The sequence below is a fragment of the Anopheles arabiensis genome, chromosome 2 (genome assembly GCF_016920715.1).
Source record: "Anopheles arabiensis isolate DONGOLA chromosome 2, AaraD3, whole genome shotgun sequence".
NCBI lineage: Eukaryota > Metazoa > Arthropoda > Insecta > Diptera > Culicidae > Anopheles > Anopheles arabiensis.
Genome location: NC_053517.1, coordinates 21,752,468 through 21,771,050, shown reverse-complemented (window position 1 = coordinate 21,771,050; position 18,583 = coordinate 21,752,468). Strand labels below are relative to the sequence as shown.

The 18,583-nt window shown below is 47.1% G+C and overlaps 4 protein-coding genes across 4 annotated transcripts; 3 read left to right on the top strand and 1 right to left on the bottom strand.

Annotated features, from left to right (window-relative positions):
- The first annotated feature begins 521 nt into the window (after positions 1-521).
- LOC120897391 lies at positions 522-14,222 on the top strand. The gene is made up of 17 exons (XM_040302239.1): positions 522-981; positions 1,065-1,166; positions 1,251-1,396; positions 4,610-4,675; positions 4,756-4,984; positions 5,059-5,154; positions 5,276-5,408; positions 6,639-6,777; positions 7,975-8,230; positions 8,436-8,664; positions 9,257-9,407; positions 9,485-9,713; positions 9,798-10,012; positions 12,739-13,077; positions 13,165-13,408; positions 13,627-13,713; positions 13,810-14,222. The coding sequence occupies exons 1-17, from the start codon at positions 633-635 to the stop codon at positions 14,052-14,054; spliced, it is 3,255 nt and encodes a 1,084-aa protein (XP_040158173.1). The 5' UTR covers positions 522-632; the 3' UTR covers positions 14,055-14,222.
- LOC120895035 (apolipoprotein D-like) lies at positions 1,636-2,729 on the bottom strand. The gene is made up of 3 exons (XM_040298024.1): positions 2,142-2,729; positions 1,838-2,063; positions 1,636-1,755 (listed from the first exon to the last, which is right to left on the bottom strand). Exons 1-3 carry the CDS (start codon positions 2,494-2,496, stop codon positions 1,740-1,742), a joined length of 597 nt encoding a protein of 198 aa, XP_040153958.1. The 5' UTR covers positions 2,497-2,729; the 3' UTR covers positions 1,636-1,739.
- LOC120895034 (apolipoprotein D-like) lies at positions 4,505-5,620 on the top strand. The gene is made up of 5 exons (XM_040298023.1): positions 4,505-4,675; positions 4,756-4,984; positions 5,059-5,154; positions 5,276-5,408; positions 5,497-5,620. Exons 1-5 carry the CDS (start codon positions 4,559-4,561, stop codon positions 5,525-5,527), a joined length of 606 nt encoding a protein of 201 aa, XP_040153957.1. The 5' UTR covers positions 4,505-4,558; the 3' UTR covers positions 5,528-5,620.
- On the top strand, positions 6,434-9,167 carry LOC120895032 (apolipoprotein D-like). The gene is made up of 4 exons (XM_040298021.1): positions 6,434-6,777; positions 7,975-8,230; positions 8,436-8,664; positions 8,876-9,167. The coding sequence occupies exons 1-4, from the start codon at positions 6,631-6,633 to the stop codon at positions 8,934-8,936; spliced, it is 693 nt and encodes a 230-aa protein (XP_040153955.1). The 5' UTR covers positions 6,434-6,630; the 3' UTR covers positions 8,937-9,167.
- Positions 14,223-18,583: the final 4,361 nt, after the last annotated feature.

Here is an 18,583-nt window from a genome sequence, read left to right as displayed (position 1 = left end):
GTGTACATCGCACTAATCCTATCCAAAAAAGTGCCATCAAACCGGTTGCTGACCTGTCTGCCCTCTCGTCTGCTGATACGATCGTGTTTATGATTAGATGGTTTCTATTTTGTTTTCGAGGGGGGGGGAGCTGTTTGCCGATCGAAAACAATCTTCTCATCCGATTCGTTTTAGCACACCTGTCATACGTTGTTCTAGTCGTTTCTCACGATCGCACCCAACATGATCGTCTTCTTTGTACATGGACAACAGCTTTGTGTTTCTTTTGCGCCCTGGGGTGCCACGAAGAGACTGAGGTGCTGAGGTGTGCTGAGGTGTGCTGAGGTTATCGCGACTCAGAAACGATCGTTCTCTCGAAGCTACCACAGAACGGTCGTCCGTCCGACGGTCAATGCTTCTATTTACTGATCAGCTCCTCCTTCCTCCTCATGTTCTCTTCCCATTCTCACCATTACCAAAAATACAAATAAATACAGTCACAACCGTCCGGCATGATAGAGCTCCAGTGAGCAGCGAAGCGTTAAGGGTCATTTCTTGCACAGCCAGCACACGATCGCCCGGTCAGTCTTGCTGTTGATCGCAGCGCGAAAGGTTCTCCGGGAAAGCAAAACAACCAACTCCGCACAATCAGTATGAGTGCATTACCGACGGTACTGCTGCTAGCGGGACTAGTGGCCTGTGTTGCCGGGCTGCTGACGGACGAGGCCTGCCCACAGGATGTGACGGCGATGAGTGGCTTTTCGCTGAACGATTACGCCGGCCGCTGGTACGAGATCAAGCGGTACGAGCAGTTCTACGAGAAGGATCTGGACTGCGTGGTGGCCGAGTATCAGAAGACGGGCGACAACAGCATCTCGGTGAAGAATGGTGCCTTCAGCCTGGCGAACAATACGCGCGTGGTGGCGGACGGTACGGCCGTGGTATCCTACCCGGACGATACGACCCATCCGGCCAAGCTGAGCGTCGCGTTCTTCGGAGCAAGTGAGTGGAGCTGACCAGAAGGAAGCGAGACAGGGCGAGCGTATAACAAATCTGCTACTGTTTTATCTCAAATCAACCCACAGAGGCCGATCGTAGCAACTACTGGGTGCTGGACACCGACTACACCTCGTTCGCCGTCGTTTGGTCGTGTGAGCCGTTCTTCCGCGATCCCTCCAAGAATGTCCGTAAGTATCGAGGAAGGCAAACGAATAAAGTGAACGATCTTTCTCACTCACAACTGACATCTTATCCTATCAATATACTACTAGTCGGTTTCTGGATCTTCTCGCGCAACCCAACCTTCCCGACCGACGAAGCCGTGGTGAAGCGCGTGGACGAGCTGGTGAAGAAGTACGCCGACGCGTCCAAGTTCGAAGTGCCGAACCAATCGGACGAACGATGCCCCCGATCGTACTAGAAACTCTTACAAGGTACTAACAGTGTGTAATTGGAGTGATTTTCTCATAAAAAAACAATAAAGCGACTGTAAGGCGGTAAAACTCACGAAACTCTTTTTTTTTTTTGAGAATTGGTTTAAAACAAGCTGATAAGCTTTGGATTTCTGCCTTAAACTCAATAACGTGTCGATAAGATAAAGTATGACACAAAAAAGCCAGATTATGGGACTTTCAAGGTATCACATGCACATGAATGTAAAACGTAGTTGATTATGGTTTATTGTCCAAAAACAGACCTTGGATTGTACAGTTAATTGGTAAGTTTATATCCACTGTTGATCCCACTGGAGAAGATCATCCTTAAAACACAGGACACCTAAAAGATAGTCGGTAGAAGATCGTTATATTAAAAACCGATCTAAAACCCAAAGATCGTAACGTTCACGTTTTCTACGTACCGTTCGTCCAGCTGGCTAGTGAATCGCACCAGACTACGATCAATGTACCGCCGCATGATGTAGTGTATGCGGAACAGCACGTCCGTGTCGGCGGGCAGCGTTGGCGTTCGCGACAGCACCCAGAAGCTTTCCTCCGACTGCTCCTCGCCACGCGGTTGACAGTTCCAGACGACCGAAAACGTCTCATAATCAGTATCCAGCACCCAGTAGTTCGATAGGTCATTTGCTGTGAGATCAAACAGAGATACACGTCAACATCACACCAACGTGCTAGTGCAGCACAACCTTCCGACCGCCAACTTACGTGCACCGAAGAAGGACACGTTCAGCTTGCCCTGCACGACCTCCTCGTCCGGGAAGGACAGCACCGCCCGGCCGAGCGCATTGATCGACGATCCGTTGAACAGGTTGTAGGCCGAGTTGGACACCTGCACCGAGTCGTCCTCGTTCAGCGTGTACCGCACCTGCACGCAGTCAAAGTTCTCCTCGAACTCGCTCTCGTAGCGCTGCATCTCGTACCACTTGCCAAGGTAGCTGTCCACCTCGAAGTACTGCTTCACAGGCACGTTGGTCGGGCAGGGACGGTCGAACATGAGCCCGCCGTACACGGCACCGGCCAACAGGCACACGATGGCCACCGAAAGTGCAACAGTTTGCATTGTGAAAACGGGTCTGTCGTCCGCTTGCTTGCTTTGGAGAGAGGAGCTCCTGTACGCTTCCAGGTACACTGTGTGGTGGGTCAACTCACCGGCAAAAGGCTTTATAGCGAGTGACCCTACCACCACCTACCGGTGCAATATATCTTACAACAACGATTGATAAGCGCCCTAACCATTCTTGAGCCAGATACGGGAACGAAACAGCGGAAGAACATGGCGTGATTAGAATCTTACTCATTTCTCACGTTGGGTTCTCAGAAAACCCAACCCACCGGGTTTGGGTCCGCTGTACGATACACTGTGTTTGTCACACCGGCGACACACATCAAACCCGTTCCGGCCAGACGTCGGAAATTTTCTTTCGCTCTCAGCGAAGCATAAAATTGGTTCCGACACGCGATGCAATTTCGGTTCGGCTGTACCCCGGCTACACCTTCACCCATCCCAGTGGGGTGCGGGAGGGGTGGCATGTGTGTACGGGGTTATCGATAAGAACCCCGAAACGGTGGGTAGAGTGACACGACCAAGTTTATGTAACGTTCGTTTATCATACCTCACCCAAAACACGGAGATAGCCTTCAGCCGGAATGTCGCCCCACTCGTCGTCGGTGTTCGGAGTTCGAAACCGCCCTGCCTTAATGGCTTCCGGTTGAATGATATTTCAATTTTTGGCTGTTTCGGTAGGAGTGGGGGACGGGAGGAAAGGGTTTGTTTTTGGCAGCCATGACTCGGTCAAAAATGAATTCTCGAACAAACAGCACAACGGTTTGTCACCACACACTTACCACCCCCTCTGCCGAGTGGGTGGGATGGTTCCCAATCATGCTACACCTACACCTGTAAGGGGAATGCGGGGCAAAACGGTCTGATCAAGCGAAATGGTCAACTGCGTCTATTGGTTACACGGTTAAAATGTCTTACTGCAACGTATGATTCATAAATAAATGAGGAAATTATTATATTAAAAAATTAAAATTAAAACATTTAAAAACACGTTTTCATTCAAAAATATTTTTGACTTTAGTGCATTCAAACGCGTTTTTTTTTAATTTTTTAAGTTATTTTTTGTATGTTATATCTAATTTCTTTGATATTTTGTTAAATAGATTCATCCTACTACATACATATCATATATCATCAGACATATATCATCAGACATTGTACTGTGAAATAACATTTATGGTTTTCTGAACATGGTTACTTAGATCATTTCAAGTATATTGCGAAATCCAACGTGGAGCGAGAAAGATAAACAGCAATAGAGAAAGGCGAAAAACGCATTTGAGAGAGTTGGTGAGAATAATGCTCGCAAAACACGGCGATTTGACGAGCATTACATTTTCATAGCCGAGAGGCTTTAATAAAAAAAAAAACGTGTAAAAAACGTTCAATAATAATAATAATGCTCAATATAACGCTTTAATATTTCAGATTTAATTGAAGTGTAACAGTATCGATTGTGCCGGTCTCATGGTATAGTCGTCAACTCGCACGACTTAACAACATGCCCGTCATGGGTTGAAGCCCCAAATAGACCGTGCCGCCATACGTAGGACTGACTATCCTGCTATGGGGGGTAATCCAAACAGTCATTGAAAGCCAACCCCACAAGTGGTACAGGCAGGTCTTGACCGACAACGGCTGTTGAGCCAAAAAGAAGAAGAAGAAGTAACAGTATCGATTACTGCCTCAAAATCACTTTACTCCACTGATTTACTCCATGAGATACAGACCAAACTCATGGCCATTATGCCCCACGATCCCCTACCCAGCTTGTTTGTTTGCACCGCGACCACACAACGCACCCTCCAATCCAGGGCAATGATCATGACGTTGATGATGGTGATAATGATACATAGTGGTTGCATATGAATCGAACGGAGATGAATCTTATCGCACCATTGATTTGTGGCTTGTGTGTTTGTCTTTCGACGGGGAACACATTCTTATCTATGCAAATGATATAAAAAGGAGATGTGCCACCAGCGCCGGCCATGGGATACGAAGACACATTAGCTGAAAGCAAGTTTTGGCACGACGGTTTAAAGTTACATCGGTGAAAATGTTGAAGCAATTGGTTTGTGGTGCCCTCTTCCTGGCCACCCTGGTACAGGGGACGATTTTCGAGCGACCGTGCCGTACGGATGTTGCCGTTGTGCAGGACTTCCAGGTGGATCAGGTAAGTGTCGAACGGGAGTGATATGTTCCTCCTTATCGCTTCAATCAAACACATTCACATCACGCGACGTCGCCCCTCAGTATCTCGGCCTGTGGTACGATCTGGAACACTACGAGGCCAGCTTCGAGCAGAACACGGATTGCGTAACGGCCGAGTACAGCCGGTACGAGGACGGTTCGATCCGGGTGTTCAACTCGGCCGTCCGGCTCACCGACGGGCTGTTGTACGCCGTGGACGGACTGGCACTGCTGAGCTACCCGGAGGCGGAAGTGCTGGAGGCAAAGCTGAACGTTTCATTCTACGGTGCACGTGAGTGGTGTGACGGAGTTTTTTCCTTTCCCCGGAACTAAAGCTCTAATTTCCCTCCTTTTTCCATCGAGCAGCGAATGATGAATCAAACTACTGGATATTGGATACGGACTACGAGAACTACTCGATTGTGTGGAGCTGCGAACCGATCGGAGAGGAACGATCGCTCGGTAAGGCGCCCCACCTTCCCCTAAGCCCGACCTGACCAGGGGCAGACATAATCATAATAATTGTATGCTTCATTTGACATCCTGGGTTTCTCATTGTTTGCTCCTTTTTCTATGGAAACAGAATACTATTGGCTGCTTTCCCGCACCCCAGCGCTGCCGGAGGACGAAGAGCTGAGGGAGAAGATTGAAATGCTCAAGGAGCAGAACGGCATCATCGACGATGAGCTCATCATTACGGAACACTTTGCCGAAGGGTAAGTGCAGATTGTTAGCATTGCATTGGTTGTAATAATAAGAACCTTTCCTTTTGTCTCCGTTTGCTTGAATTTCATCTCTGCACAGTTGCAACATTAAGCGAAACGGTTTATTGTAAAAAACACAGCGAAGTACACAGTGAAGAGCAGTAAGGTGAAGAGCAGAAGAGCAATAAGGTGCGAATAAAGATACTAAAATAAATAAGAAAAAACTCAATCTATATTATTTTACTGAGAGAGTACTGATAACCTTCATTCCGGTGCGATAAGCAATTTTTAGACATCACGATCTACGCGGCCATAATTTTTGTTGCCGGGAGATGGTTCCGATCTTGTAAGAGTTACCATCTCTATTTACTGCACTACCATGCTCTTATAATGGTATAATTATTGCATTGCACTGTAATGAACCTCTATCGTAAATTAAATGATGGACGATACTGTAAAACCAAGCAATGGCATGACTTGTAAAGAAATCAATAATAGTAACAAATAATTATAAATTGTACACCAATTTAACGCGGGTTGGTGTGTAATTAAACAATTAAACAACACAACAGTCTAATTTGAACGTTTCGAATTAGAAAAAAAGGCCGCCTGAAGGTATGCAATCGGCATGACCAAATAGCGCACAGTGCTACACATGACGCAGCATAGTGGACATATGTATACAAGATCGTTTATTGAAATTGATGGAAATGAAAAATTGCTTCTGAAACTGATCCAATCTTCTAGCTCATAGAATACTAATTCTCCAAAAAAAAAACTATTATGAGAACGATAATAAAAATGAAAACAATTTAACACAATATCAATCCAGGAAGCAATGTTGAATGCTATTAACAACACCGCAGAAAAACTAATTTAAATTCCGTTCCTTTGACACAACAATGCAACGATGTTCATCCTAATACTACAGCCAGCTCCTGGTACACAGCCACACTGGGGAGGGCAGCATCATTCCTGCGCCCGAAGACTGCTGTCGTAATCGTGTTTTATCTTAAGACGGTGGATTCGCCAACCCATCTTCAGTTTACTTTCAGAGCTCGATCGGATCGGATCAGGTCCGAAACGGCATACGGCACACGTGGTACACAGTGCTTTTGTTTTTAACAGCACGTAGCTTTGTGTTGTTTGATTTGTTTTTAACTTAGTTATCACCATAAGGGTACTGCAAGTGTAGTTTTGTATTGTTTACATTAGTGTTAATAAAGCATTGACTATGATCAGTAAAACAGTTAACATGGTCGCATTAGCCGTGCTGATCGTCAGCAGCCTGCAAGTGGCAGTGGGATTTGTGGTACGCGATGGAAACTGCACACTGACCACGGCAAATCTGCCATTTGTGAAAGACTTTCAGCTGGAACAGGTAAGCGAGTTCGCGAAAGGGCAACCAGAGCAGAGGAAAGCACTCCCGGCTCTAGACTTTTCTCTTTCTCCGAGTGTCCGTGAGTGTGAATAAATCATAAAAAAGAGAAAAAAAAGAGTAGAAAACAGTTCCACCGCAAAATGTCATCCCGTTTAGGTAACCTTTTGCCGTAAGTGGGTCGAATTTACCACACATATTACATAAATATTACGGCGTATTTTCCCGCCATCTCGCCATGTCACCGGCATTGTTCGGGGTTCGCGGTTAAAAGCCATCTCCACCAAACGACCGATGCCTTCTGCCTTAATTATGCTGCAGTGTTTCAGGCCCTGCTCGTCGTCGTCCATTTGCTCTCCACAAAAAAAGCTTTCGATTGTCGCTGAAAATTGCATAATCGTACCATCGGTGAACGATTGGCCAGTGTTCCCGATGCCGTACCGGTTCATTCATCGATCTCGAGCCGGGAGCACATCTTTACGGGAAGCCGCCTACCTGGTTGAACCCGAGTGAACCAGCCAAACCGAGGCAACTAGGCGAACTCGACCTCTTGAAATCGGATGCGTGGCTAGCACACGCTGGCCCGGTTGTTATTAGAGCTACGGCGCAGTTTCAAGGCCGGCATTCGATCATAAAATTTGCATAACCTGCCTTGAGCCGGGCCTTCTCCCTTGTACAGCTGATTAACGGGCTAGAGATCGAAAGAATGCCTCATCCCATCGTTAGATAGTTAAGCCGCGGGTCCATACTTTTCTCTTCATCCGCTGTTACCGTGGCGCTAACGATTAACCGTGCTGTGTGTGTTGAACTTCAGCCTTAGCGGTGGTGATTTATAAAGACACCGACGACATTAGCCATTACCGCCCGATGCCCTGTCCCCGAGAGGAGGAGATGAATAGACGACGGATCGATCCATCGAGAAGGGCGCCGCTTCGCGAATGTGCGGTGGTCGTTTGGGAGGTCTTTCGTAAAAGCCTTTTTCATTGTACGAGGGGCCGAGGGGCTCTTGCTGGGTAGAGCTAATGATGGCGTTAGCCCGACGCCAATACGACCGCTGGCTGGCTGGCTCTGTATAATAAGGTGGCTGTATTCTAACCTTCGACTTCGGCTATTTCTCTACGATTCCGACGACACGTTTCGTTTGTTAATTAAAAGCGATAAAAACGCGACACTACATATCTCTTTCACATGCTTTCGCAGTATCTTGGCAAGTGGTACGAGCTGGAACGGTACGAGCAGGACTACGAGCGCAACATGGAGTGCGTGTCGATCGTGTACCGATGGCAGCAACCGCTCGAAACGCTCGACGTGAACTATCGTGGCTATCTGCCGCACAATGGTACCGTCAACACCTTCACCGGTAGCGGTGTATTCAGCCAGGAGCCGGCGCAGGAAACCGCTAACACTACTACGGCACCTACCACGGCTGCTAAGCTGCTCGTATCGTTTGGCAGAGGTTAGTAGACAGTTCTTGATCGCATCGGATAATTAATGTACACTTTCTGGACGTCACCTGGTGCCGTTATATCCCAAACAAGGCATACATGTTTTAATGTTACACAGAGTCCACAATGTGTGCCAACTTTATCGGATCATATGACAAACCTCTGCAAAAGCTGCATCCATCCACACTAGTTTTATGCCCTTTACTTCTCCCACAGTGTACAATGCCACCAACTACTGGGTAGTGGATACGGACTACGTGAACTACGCGATCGTGTACTCCTGCGTGACGTTCGCCGAGATGGGCCAGGCCGTCGAGGGCTACTGGCTGCTGGCACGCACACCCAACCTGCCGGACAACCAGACCGTGATCGAGCGCGTCAAATACCTGCGCTCCACGTACTTCCAGGTGTCGCACATGCGCTTCACAAACCACACCGAGGAACTGTAAGTGGTGTGCAGTGCTTTTGCACCGGAAGCAAGAAGCATGCCAATTGAAGGTTCATTATTAATCAAACGCACACATTCGCTCTCTCTCTCTCTCTCTCTCTCTCTCTCTCTCTCTCTCTCTCTCTCTCTCTCTCTCTCTATCTCTCTCTCTCTCTATCTCTCTCTCTCTCTATCTCTCTTTCTCTCTCGCTCTTCCACTTTCCCACAGCTGCCCAGAGGAGGAAAAGCTGCCCACCGAACCGAGCTTAGTCATTTTGCCACCACTGTAGTTACGTAGGGACGCCCGACCACAATTAGGTTAAGTGGTGCCAATCCCTCCCTTGCCGCTCTCGGGGTTACTGTCCCCATCCCCGAGTGAACGCCCCCCGGTCAGCACTCCAGCCTCACAGTGTGTCTGTATGTGCGGGCGCGTGCAACCATTATCAGCAGATAAGTCAGCCTAATCTAGTAACGTACTGTAAACAAGCGCGCACACAATAAAGATGGAATAAAAACAGAAACTGAAAGTGTGGTTTGTTTGGCGAGGGACCTTCAGGGCAGCGGGTCGTGCCAGTTTGCCGGTAGCTGTCGTAGCGATAAGAGCTGTGTAACTGGACATCATGTCGTTCGTAGCCGATGTACGGTGTTTGTTTGTGGTGCTGTTGGCGGCCGGCTCGATTGCGCTGGCGCAACGGATCGTCAGTCAACCGTGCCCGGACCCGGCCAACCGTCCGGTCGTGCAGTATTTCGATCTGCAAAGGGTAGGTATTGCAAAAAAGCCTCTTCGGTTGCTGTTTGCTTCGCTGCTATAGTTGGCATTTTTGCGTTCGTTCGCCAGTACGTTGACGGCCGATGGTACGAGATCTCGCGGTACGATCAACACTTCGAGAAGGACTGTGACTGCGGGTACGCCACGTACACACCGCAGGCGGATGGGTCGGTGCGGGTGCAGAACTGCTGCGAACGGTTGCCCAACACAACGGTCAAGTGTAGCATCGGCAAGGCGGTGGTTAGCTACCCGGACGTGTTCCCGCTGGAAGGCAGGTTTAATGTCACGTTCGGTGGACGTAAGTTTGAAACGGTTGAGGGGGAGTGGTGGAAGGGAAGGGTTTACGATCCGAACAATAAACTGCTGTTTCGTTTCCTGATAGCACCGAAAAACTCCAACTACTGGATCCTGGACACGGACTATGACAACTACGCGCTGATCTACTACTGCAAGAATCTGTCCGAGAGCAAGTCGGCCGAAGCGGCCTGGGTACTGTCGAAGCAGCGAACGATCCATTCGTCGGTGCAAGCCACTGTCGACGGGCTGGTGGACAAGTACTTTGTGCGACAGGATATGCGCATCACGGAGCAAAGTCAGGCAAAGTAAGCATCTTGCAAGGGGTTTGGGATTTATAAGAAAACCAACAAATATTAACTTTGGCATTTTCTTTTTTTAGATGCAAATATGACACAAATGATGTTTAGAAATCTCTTCCAAAAAGTAAATGAATCTTCAACCTAACATTGCAGAATAAATCGAATACTCGACGTTTCCAGATTAATGCTCTGAAGCTTCAAACTATTCAGGGAGGAGGGAAAAATCTAAACTTTCAAGCGAAATAAAAGCAGAAATTAACTTCTCGAGCAAAGTTTCACCTAATTGGCAGTACTTGACCGAACGGGTTTCCTCGCAGTCCAGCTCGTTGTAGCACATAAACCATTGTTTCTCACATTGCGCAATCCCGTCGCCCAACCGCGCCCCTTTCGATCTATCCGCTGGTCTCTTCCACACTTCTTCAACACAGCCGCAGATCATCATCAAAACTGATGAAAAATTCGCCCTTCCACCCAGCATCTTCAATTTGGAGCTCAACCCGACACAGACTCCCGGATGACTTTGGCTAATTTTTACGAGCAGAACTTGTGTGCTTTCCCCCCTCCCCCCCCCCCCTCTCCTCTGGTCCGTCAGAAAAACCGCGAAACTGATCGCTGGATAAACTGTAGAGGCAAAAGGGAAAAAGTTTCGAACGAGAAATGAAAAGTTTATGAAATCAGTTCTTGTGCCGTGTGAATTGGTGAAAACGAACCCCATCAAAGCCAATGGGGGGGAGGAGGTGTACAGCAAGGGAAGGAACTGCAAGGGCGGGATGGAGAGTTTCCTAGGACTTTGAAAACTCTCGCTGCGCACGCTCCCCTTCACACTTTTGTTGATAATTAGCAGTGTTTTGGCCAGCTTGGAGCTTTCACTTTTTGGATTATTTTGAAGTGTTTTAGTTTCTGGTTGCTTTCCCACTTCTGCTGCCCTGCAGGCGAGCGAGCGAGCGACGAGCATTAGGGTTTCATTTAGTGGAAAAACGAGGCAGTAGGAGTAAAAATGTAGTGTTCTTAAATTCCATTGAAATGAGCTTGAAAGTCACTTGGGGCTAAGAGTTAATCGATTCGGAGAAGATTCAATCTGCGCCAATCACCCTGCTTCATGTTTAAAGTGTTACTCTGCGTTGTAGCAAACACAGTACAGCATGGATTGTGTTCTTCCCCAGCCCTTAGGGATACTTTATTGACCTGGTAACAGAGTATCTGCACACTGCATACGGCAGCAAATGTATCAGAGACGAGTCGGCGGTAGCTCCAGCACGTTTCACTGATAAGCTAACTGGGCAGAAATGTTGAAAAAGAAAGAGCCAGAGAGCGAGAGAGTAGAAACGATCACTTCACTCAAGATCACTCGCTCTCTCCGCGCTCTGAACAAAAATACAGTGATGCACAGAAAAAAAAACACAGACTTTCTAAGAATTTGATAAATTAAAAACATATCATCATAATTTATGAACTACATTTCTAATAAAAATGTGGTTTAACTTTTAACTGCAGGTAGATTTAAAAAAAAAATCTGTATCTACATTGTTTTGATGAACGATGATAAAAGTATTTTACTTTAAGAAGCACACACAAACAAGAAAGCAAATTTAGTTTTTTTGGAGACTAGGCTTTCAGTCTAGTCCTCACTGCTATGGTAAATGGTTTTAAGATTAGAATTAATAAATTGAATAAAAGCCTCTACAACAAAAATATGGAAATTAAACTGACTAAAATTCTAACTAAATTCACCAAGGCACCTAATCAAAGCCTGCATCCATTTATTAAACCATTTACCAAAATATACCAAAAATCTTGTAAATTTTAATGAGTAAGGTTTTACCACATAATCTTAGCAAGTGTTATATTCCAACGTTTCATTTGCTGCTTGATTGTGATTAAGATAGTTAACTTGTTGTTCGAACACCACTAACACGATAGTATCAGTATTAATAATCATGATTGTTGTGTGCACAACACCAATACTAAATAGTTCACAGTAAGGCTAGTGCAATTGCCGACGGTCAAATTGGTCAATGAGCCAGCCAGATCAGTTCGATATGCAGCACGATTAGAACTCGACCGGTATGTTTCCCTTACATTGCCACCGCGCTGATATGCTAGTAATGCGAGAGAGCGTAGGTCCAAACCATTTCTTGCTCCAAGTAAAGGGTTAGCTTCCAACTTGGCTTGAACAAAAGTAAGCTTAAGTGAGTACATTGGCTTAATAAACTATTGTGAGGTGTTAGAGGGTCACCGAACTATAGAAAACATAGAATTAATCTGGCAGGAATTCGCGGAAAGGTATTATTGAGAGTAAAGTGTGGTTGGATGGTCTCATAGGACTCTACCGTTAAAACAGTAAATGTTCTACTCGATCGCCAGTATATTCCTGATTGAATAATATCCAATAATAGAGCGTTTGTTTTGCCAGCCATTGTTCATGAGAAACAACTTACTCAAAAAGGTTTTTAGTTTGTAGTGCGACAATGAGTCCCAAAAAAAAAAAAGAATTATTTTCTTTACTTCCAGATTTCTTTGGAATATTCTCTAGATAAATAAAGTAAATTACTGAATATGGATGTCACTGCCGAAAAAATATTAAATATATTACATACACTATTCATCCACAAAGTACAACAATGTCCTAAAAAGAGTTTTTCACCCCTGGGCGCAAACATTTGAGAGCGACTGTACAGAGCCGATAGAACAAACGTGAGATGCAACGCTTTGTGATCTTCCCGCTAGATCAATGTAGGGTTGTCGGGAGTGTCCAGAGCGGCTCAAATCAGTTCGTGGTGTTCAGTGGCGCGCAGTGTGACAGTGCTTGCAGTGGTTTACATTTTACCCCCGAATTTATCACTTTCTAAGCCAAACGGGGCCCTAGTGACCTTCAAACGAACAGAAAAGGGGCGTCTAATTGCCAAACTTGCTAAAAGTGAACAGCGCACAGCCAGTATGAAAACGTTCCCTTGTTGGATGATCGCGATGGCGTGCCTTTGGTGTGCCGTCGATGGAAATCAAGGAGGTCTGCTCACCCTCTCCTGCATGACGTTTGAGGAGGATTACAACTTTAAAGAGGATAAGGTAAGTGGGAAGTAGGGCACAGCAGTTTGAAGCCACCCGAACGCGGGAGTAATATTACGCGGCTTTATCCTCTTTCTCACGCCTCAGTTCGATGGTACGTGGTACGAGGTGCGGCGGCTGAGCGATCCTAGCGCCACCCAGCACGAGGACTGTGTGGTGATGAACTACAAGCTCGGCGAGCAGGGCAGCTTCGAGATACGGCAATCGTACCAGGTGGGCGACGAGAGCGAACCGATCTACCGGAGTGGCAGGGCCGAACCGAAGGTCTACCAGGACGCTCGCATTCCCAAGTTTTTCGAGCGCTTCAACACGACCGATCCGGCCGATCCGGGTAAGTGGTGTTGGTGGTGACAGTGACTGCGCGGGCTTTCCCATGATCGATAGGCGATAACAAGCACAAAAACACACATACACACACACACACTCAGTCGCACAATAGTTCTGTCAGTGTCGGCGGATGCTTGAAGCGATAGCAGCAATGGCGACGATGCACAGTCGAATGGCTTGATAAGGGCACACTCACACTAATTGCGCCTTTCCGCTTTGCAGACATCTCGATCGACATCGTAGCGACGGACTACAGCAGCTACGCGGTCGTGTACTCCTGCACCTCGATCAATTCCACGCACCATCTCGGTAAGACCCAGGCCCCCAAACGAAAAGGCCCTGCCAAAGGGTCCACCGGCGCACAGCACAACATAACCTCTCCTTTGCGTAATTTCCCCTCCACAGAATCGGCCTGGGTACTGTCGCGCCAACCGGCACTCGCGAAGAATGTGGTCGAGCTGGTGAACCTCTTCCTGGAGTCGCGCTTCACCCGGCCCGATCACAAGTGGCGTGCGACGATACATACGGCCGACTACTGTAAGCCCACGTCCGTCGAGGACCTGCCGATGTACGCGGGCGCGGGCACTCGCACCGCCCTCAGCATGCTCGCCGTCCTGCTGGGAATGCTGCTGGCTGTGCTGCTATACTAAGCAGCATCCCTTCATTCATGTTTTAGCCCACCCCTAGTCATAGTGTACGTGTGCGCGCGCCTCGTTAGTGTAAGCTCCTGCATGTAAACCCCACCGAGGCTGTATGAAAAGTGAAGTAAACTATGTACCACGGTCACTGGCCCAGTTCCAGTTCCGCTTGGGCAAAAGTTTGGTGCGTTTGTTGCTGCGGTCCATGAAGCTGTTGGGGAAGGAAGAACTTTTCCACGGTCCACAGAGAAACTTTATCCGCTGCCGCTGGGGTGCAGCGTTTAGCGCGAGATTCGGGCTCTACGTACGATCCGATGGTTGCACCGCCAACGTCAAAGATGCAAATTAATTGCACACAAACTTGAAGCATACGAAGCACAGTAAATCCCCACGCCCGCCCTGAGGGCTCGAGAGCAAACAAATTGGACAAGGTGTCAAATGTTTATTTTCCGCCAACGCTTTACGGCCCTCCCTTGCGGCGAAGCTGGGCGCTTCCCGGTGCTGTTTAATGATCGCATTATCAATAGTTTACAATCTACTGGATTTCCCTGTGGGAGGGTTTTTTTCTTCTGCTTTTAGGGATGGGATGGGGAACTACTTTGTAAGCAACGCTAAAACGTAGCTCGTGTTGAAGGTAAATGTTATTGTAGACATTCTTGTAACTAGAAACACGTCAAAATAACCTCACGTCCGCCCACAGGCACGACGGAGCTGCTGCTTTAAAACCATTTTTTCGTTAATCCACGGCAGAAAGGACATTCAATCTCGTTGCTCGCTCTCCATTTCAACATTTAAATGAACCACAATCCTCTCAGACGATGCTGCTTTTTCCCCCACACAGATGACATTTCCGTGCCCTTCACTCATGGATATCAAGTCATCCACTGCTTCCGGGGTGGTGCTCTTTTTCCTCTGCCCAAGAGTGTCGGACGCATTTCCGATGCTCTCTTGTGCATTGTGTACCATCGCTGCGAGGCGAAATGCAAGTTACTAACTAGTTCTGCGAAGCGAGCGAATGTTTCAAAACCGCTCGAAGCACGAAAGACGTACGGAGCGCGCATGCTATGGGGGTAAAGCACACGGGACTACTAATTAATGTTCATTATCAGACGGATCTGTCGGATGTGCGGGATTCGGTTCCGTTCCGCACCGCACGCAGTGATTACCGACCAGAGTTCAGCCGAAAGGGAAGTTTACCATCCATTACCATCGTGAGGAGATTGTGTCTGAGGAGATCTTTGCCACGCTCTACAGCCTCGATAATGAATGCAACTCCAACAGGCGCATTTTGGGGTGGCCGATCCTCTTAGGCGTCATCCAGATCGGTGTAGCATCATATTGTGCCGCGTGACTGTTTCGCTGTGCTCTCGGTATGGTTTTCCTTCTCATTTAGAGTGTGTTTGGGTCTGTTTGGAAACAGCGAAAGTGTCGAACATTGGCGACAGCAAGTTCGAAACGTCACTGATTTAAGGAGAGTTTCCAAAAGACTCAAAATGCTGCAGACACTCTACCTGGCAAAGGTTGGTTCACGTGCGTGAAGCGAGTGACGGCGAAAATGTAAATGATTTTCCCATCACTTCTCGGAAAGCCCCAAACCGCTTACACCATCCCCCAACGGTTCGCTCTCGTTGGGGTAAAACTTTTCGCTTTTTCGCCCACCCAAACTGTCCAATGGGATTAGGGCGGACACAAGAAGTTTACGCGAAGCATTCCCCAGCTCTAAAAAGAATGGAAAGTAAGTGAGTGAAGCAACACACACACACACAGACACACATTGGCAAACGGGCGGGCAAGCGGTCCGGGCACGAAAATCCAAATGCAAATCAACTCGGTAGGTAAAAGTTCGCTTTTTTCGCGCTTTCCACCTTCATCCTTTATTTTTCCGGTAGGGCGATGGTGTACTATGGCCAACGTGGCAAAACAAAATAGAGATTCCATCACTCGAACGTCCCACGGTGCTTCCTTCAGTATCGTTTTGCCTCGGCTTCGAGATACAGCACCGATACAGAGAGTCGCTCGAATCGACAACTTTTCGCCGCATCCTATACCAGGTAAGGTGGTGGGAGTGCGGTGAGAAGCAACCGATTTGAATTGTAAACGGGACCGCTTTGCGCAAACGATGAAACGATGTTAAGATCACTTACGAGTGAGCTGTCGAGCTTCGCAGAGGGCGGTAAGAGCCTGTAATTTCAGACTTTACGCGTGAACGTGGCTGTGTGTCGGTGAGTGTGAATCTAACGCACACTGTGAGGGCCATTTTGCTTTGCCGAGTTTGGTGATGTGTCTTGATTTTCTTACCTAAAACTGCACCCAAAACCCTTTTTTCGCTTCGTTTCCTCTCTTCGCTGTGATACGAATTCGGTGTACCCTAAGTTTCCTTTCAGCTTAATGGTTTGGACAAAAAAAAATGCAGCCAAAAGGACACACAGCGGCGGGGCCAAATTCGTCAAGAAAAGTTTCTTCCACTTCTTAACGCCAAACTAAGTGAGTGAGAGAAGAGACAAATACTCTCTGAAAGAAGCGTCCCTTTAGTTTTGTCCACTCACATACAGAAAAGAACACACACACACAAACGTATCAACGCCCACCATCCACCAAAAATGTACCGTATGTCTTCTGCCGCCGCCCGGGGTATTATCTATTGTATTTTTGCATAATTTATGGTAAAACCCGTTCCCTTTCTTCGGGCGTAAGTAGCCTCTGCGTCGTTGTCCTTTTTTTTGTTAATGCTCCACACTTCCCACACTTCCGGGAGGGGGGCGTTTTAAAACATTGCAACATTGGGCAAAAGTTTACAGAAAATATAAAATAAAAAAAAACAAGAACGAGCGCACAAAAATTCCACATAAATCCGTCACGTTTAGTAGGTGGCTGGGAAGAATAATACAAAAACAAAAAAAGGCAAAAGGAAAGAGCGGCAAAAGGAAAAAATCAGAATCCTCATCGCGCTGAAACCGAAACCAAGGTGGAAGGAGCAGAGAGGCAAGGCAAAAGAATAAGAAAAGTAAAGTAAAATAAAATAAAGCACACAGTACACAAGTAAAGCAAAAAAACAGCACCGAGTAACCGAGAAGTGAAGTGAAAAGATTTTAATCTACTTTACATAAATTATGTCACAACATTTCGCTTGACAGTACAACACCTGACGGTCTTCTTCTCCCCTCTTCTACCCCTGCCTCCCTCCCACTCTCACAGTGTGTCCAGCAGTTTGTGCAACGAACGAATTCTTTTTTGTCTTCTGCTTCTAAAAGTAATTTGTCGTGTAAAAATGAAGATACCACGACAGCGGCCAACTTTTGCCTTTCCTTCCGTCTTGGGTGGTTTGTGTGTGTGTGTGTGAGTGTATTTAGTAGTAAAAGATTTGCATTTCAAATGCTTCCCAATCCTACCCGCCCAGCGATACGACACCACCACCACCTACGTGGCCACCACCGGTCTGAGACGGATGCTGAAAAGGTAGCGTTCTGCCCTTCTCAGTCTCTTCTTCCACTGCCAATGGCAACACCATTAAACGGGCATTATCATAATAAAAGTAGGAACAATTCTGCCCCCATTTTGGTCCTTCCCTCACTGGGTACACACGAAGGGATTGTGTGGCTGTTTTCATTAGCAATCAAATTCGATACACACATTCGTGACGTACAAACCACCCTCGCCAAACGAGGAAACGAGGCTCGTTGTTTCAGGCTACAAATGAGCTACCGCCGTGTGACCAATCGCATTACGAGCGTGCGCACCGTCTGTTTGGCCACAACATTCGATCTTCCCAAATCCCCTGCAACGGTACAAGAGCACCATATTGTACACATCTGAAGCAGGTTTGAAAGCGGACAACAATATTGCTTTTTATTTACATTTATCTATCTGACATCGTTCTCGCCCATTTTCCCTATGATACACCGTCACGCAGCAAAAACGCATTTTTCAGGTTGTGTATTTGGGGGGTTTTGTGGCAGTTTTTTTCAGTTATAAACCTCACAAACAAGGGTCATCCCATGCCTCACACCGACCGCCCTAAACACGGAAGCCATATTTCAACGACCATCCCGATGGATGGTCTCATCGATCAAATGCAATTTATTAGCAGCAACAGCCGCTTCGGGTTGCTGCTTCAGGTGAGTTATTAATTTTTAATTAACTTGCCCACAGCCACATCCGCCCGCTGCCCGAGACGGGGGATTTGTTCTAATATTTCGGCAAACTATTTAGAGGGCCCGAGCCGGCGCGCGCGATGAATAAAGCATATTTATGCGTCCATTATTATTGTGTACGGTAGAGGAGCAAGGAGAAAGAAGGAGAAGCAGCGGATGGATTGAGGGGTATTTTTTGAAATAATAAAAGCCACCATTTATGGCCTCCGCGGCTGGAAGGTACGCCTCGGAAGCGCTTTAGTCAATAAATCTTTGGCATTTTAATTAAAATTTAATTCGCCACAGTCACGGGCTAACCGTCGGGATGTATTACTTCGAAAATGGAACAAGCCAGTTTAATGGAAATGGAAAATAATATTTTTTTTCCTAGAAAATTTCGCCATAATATTA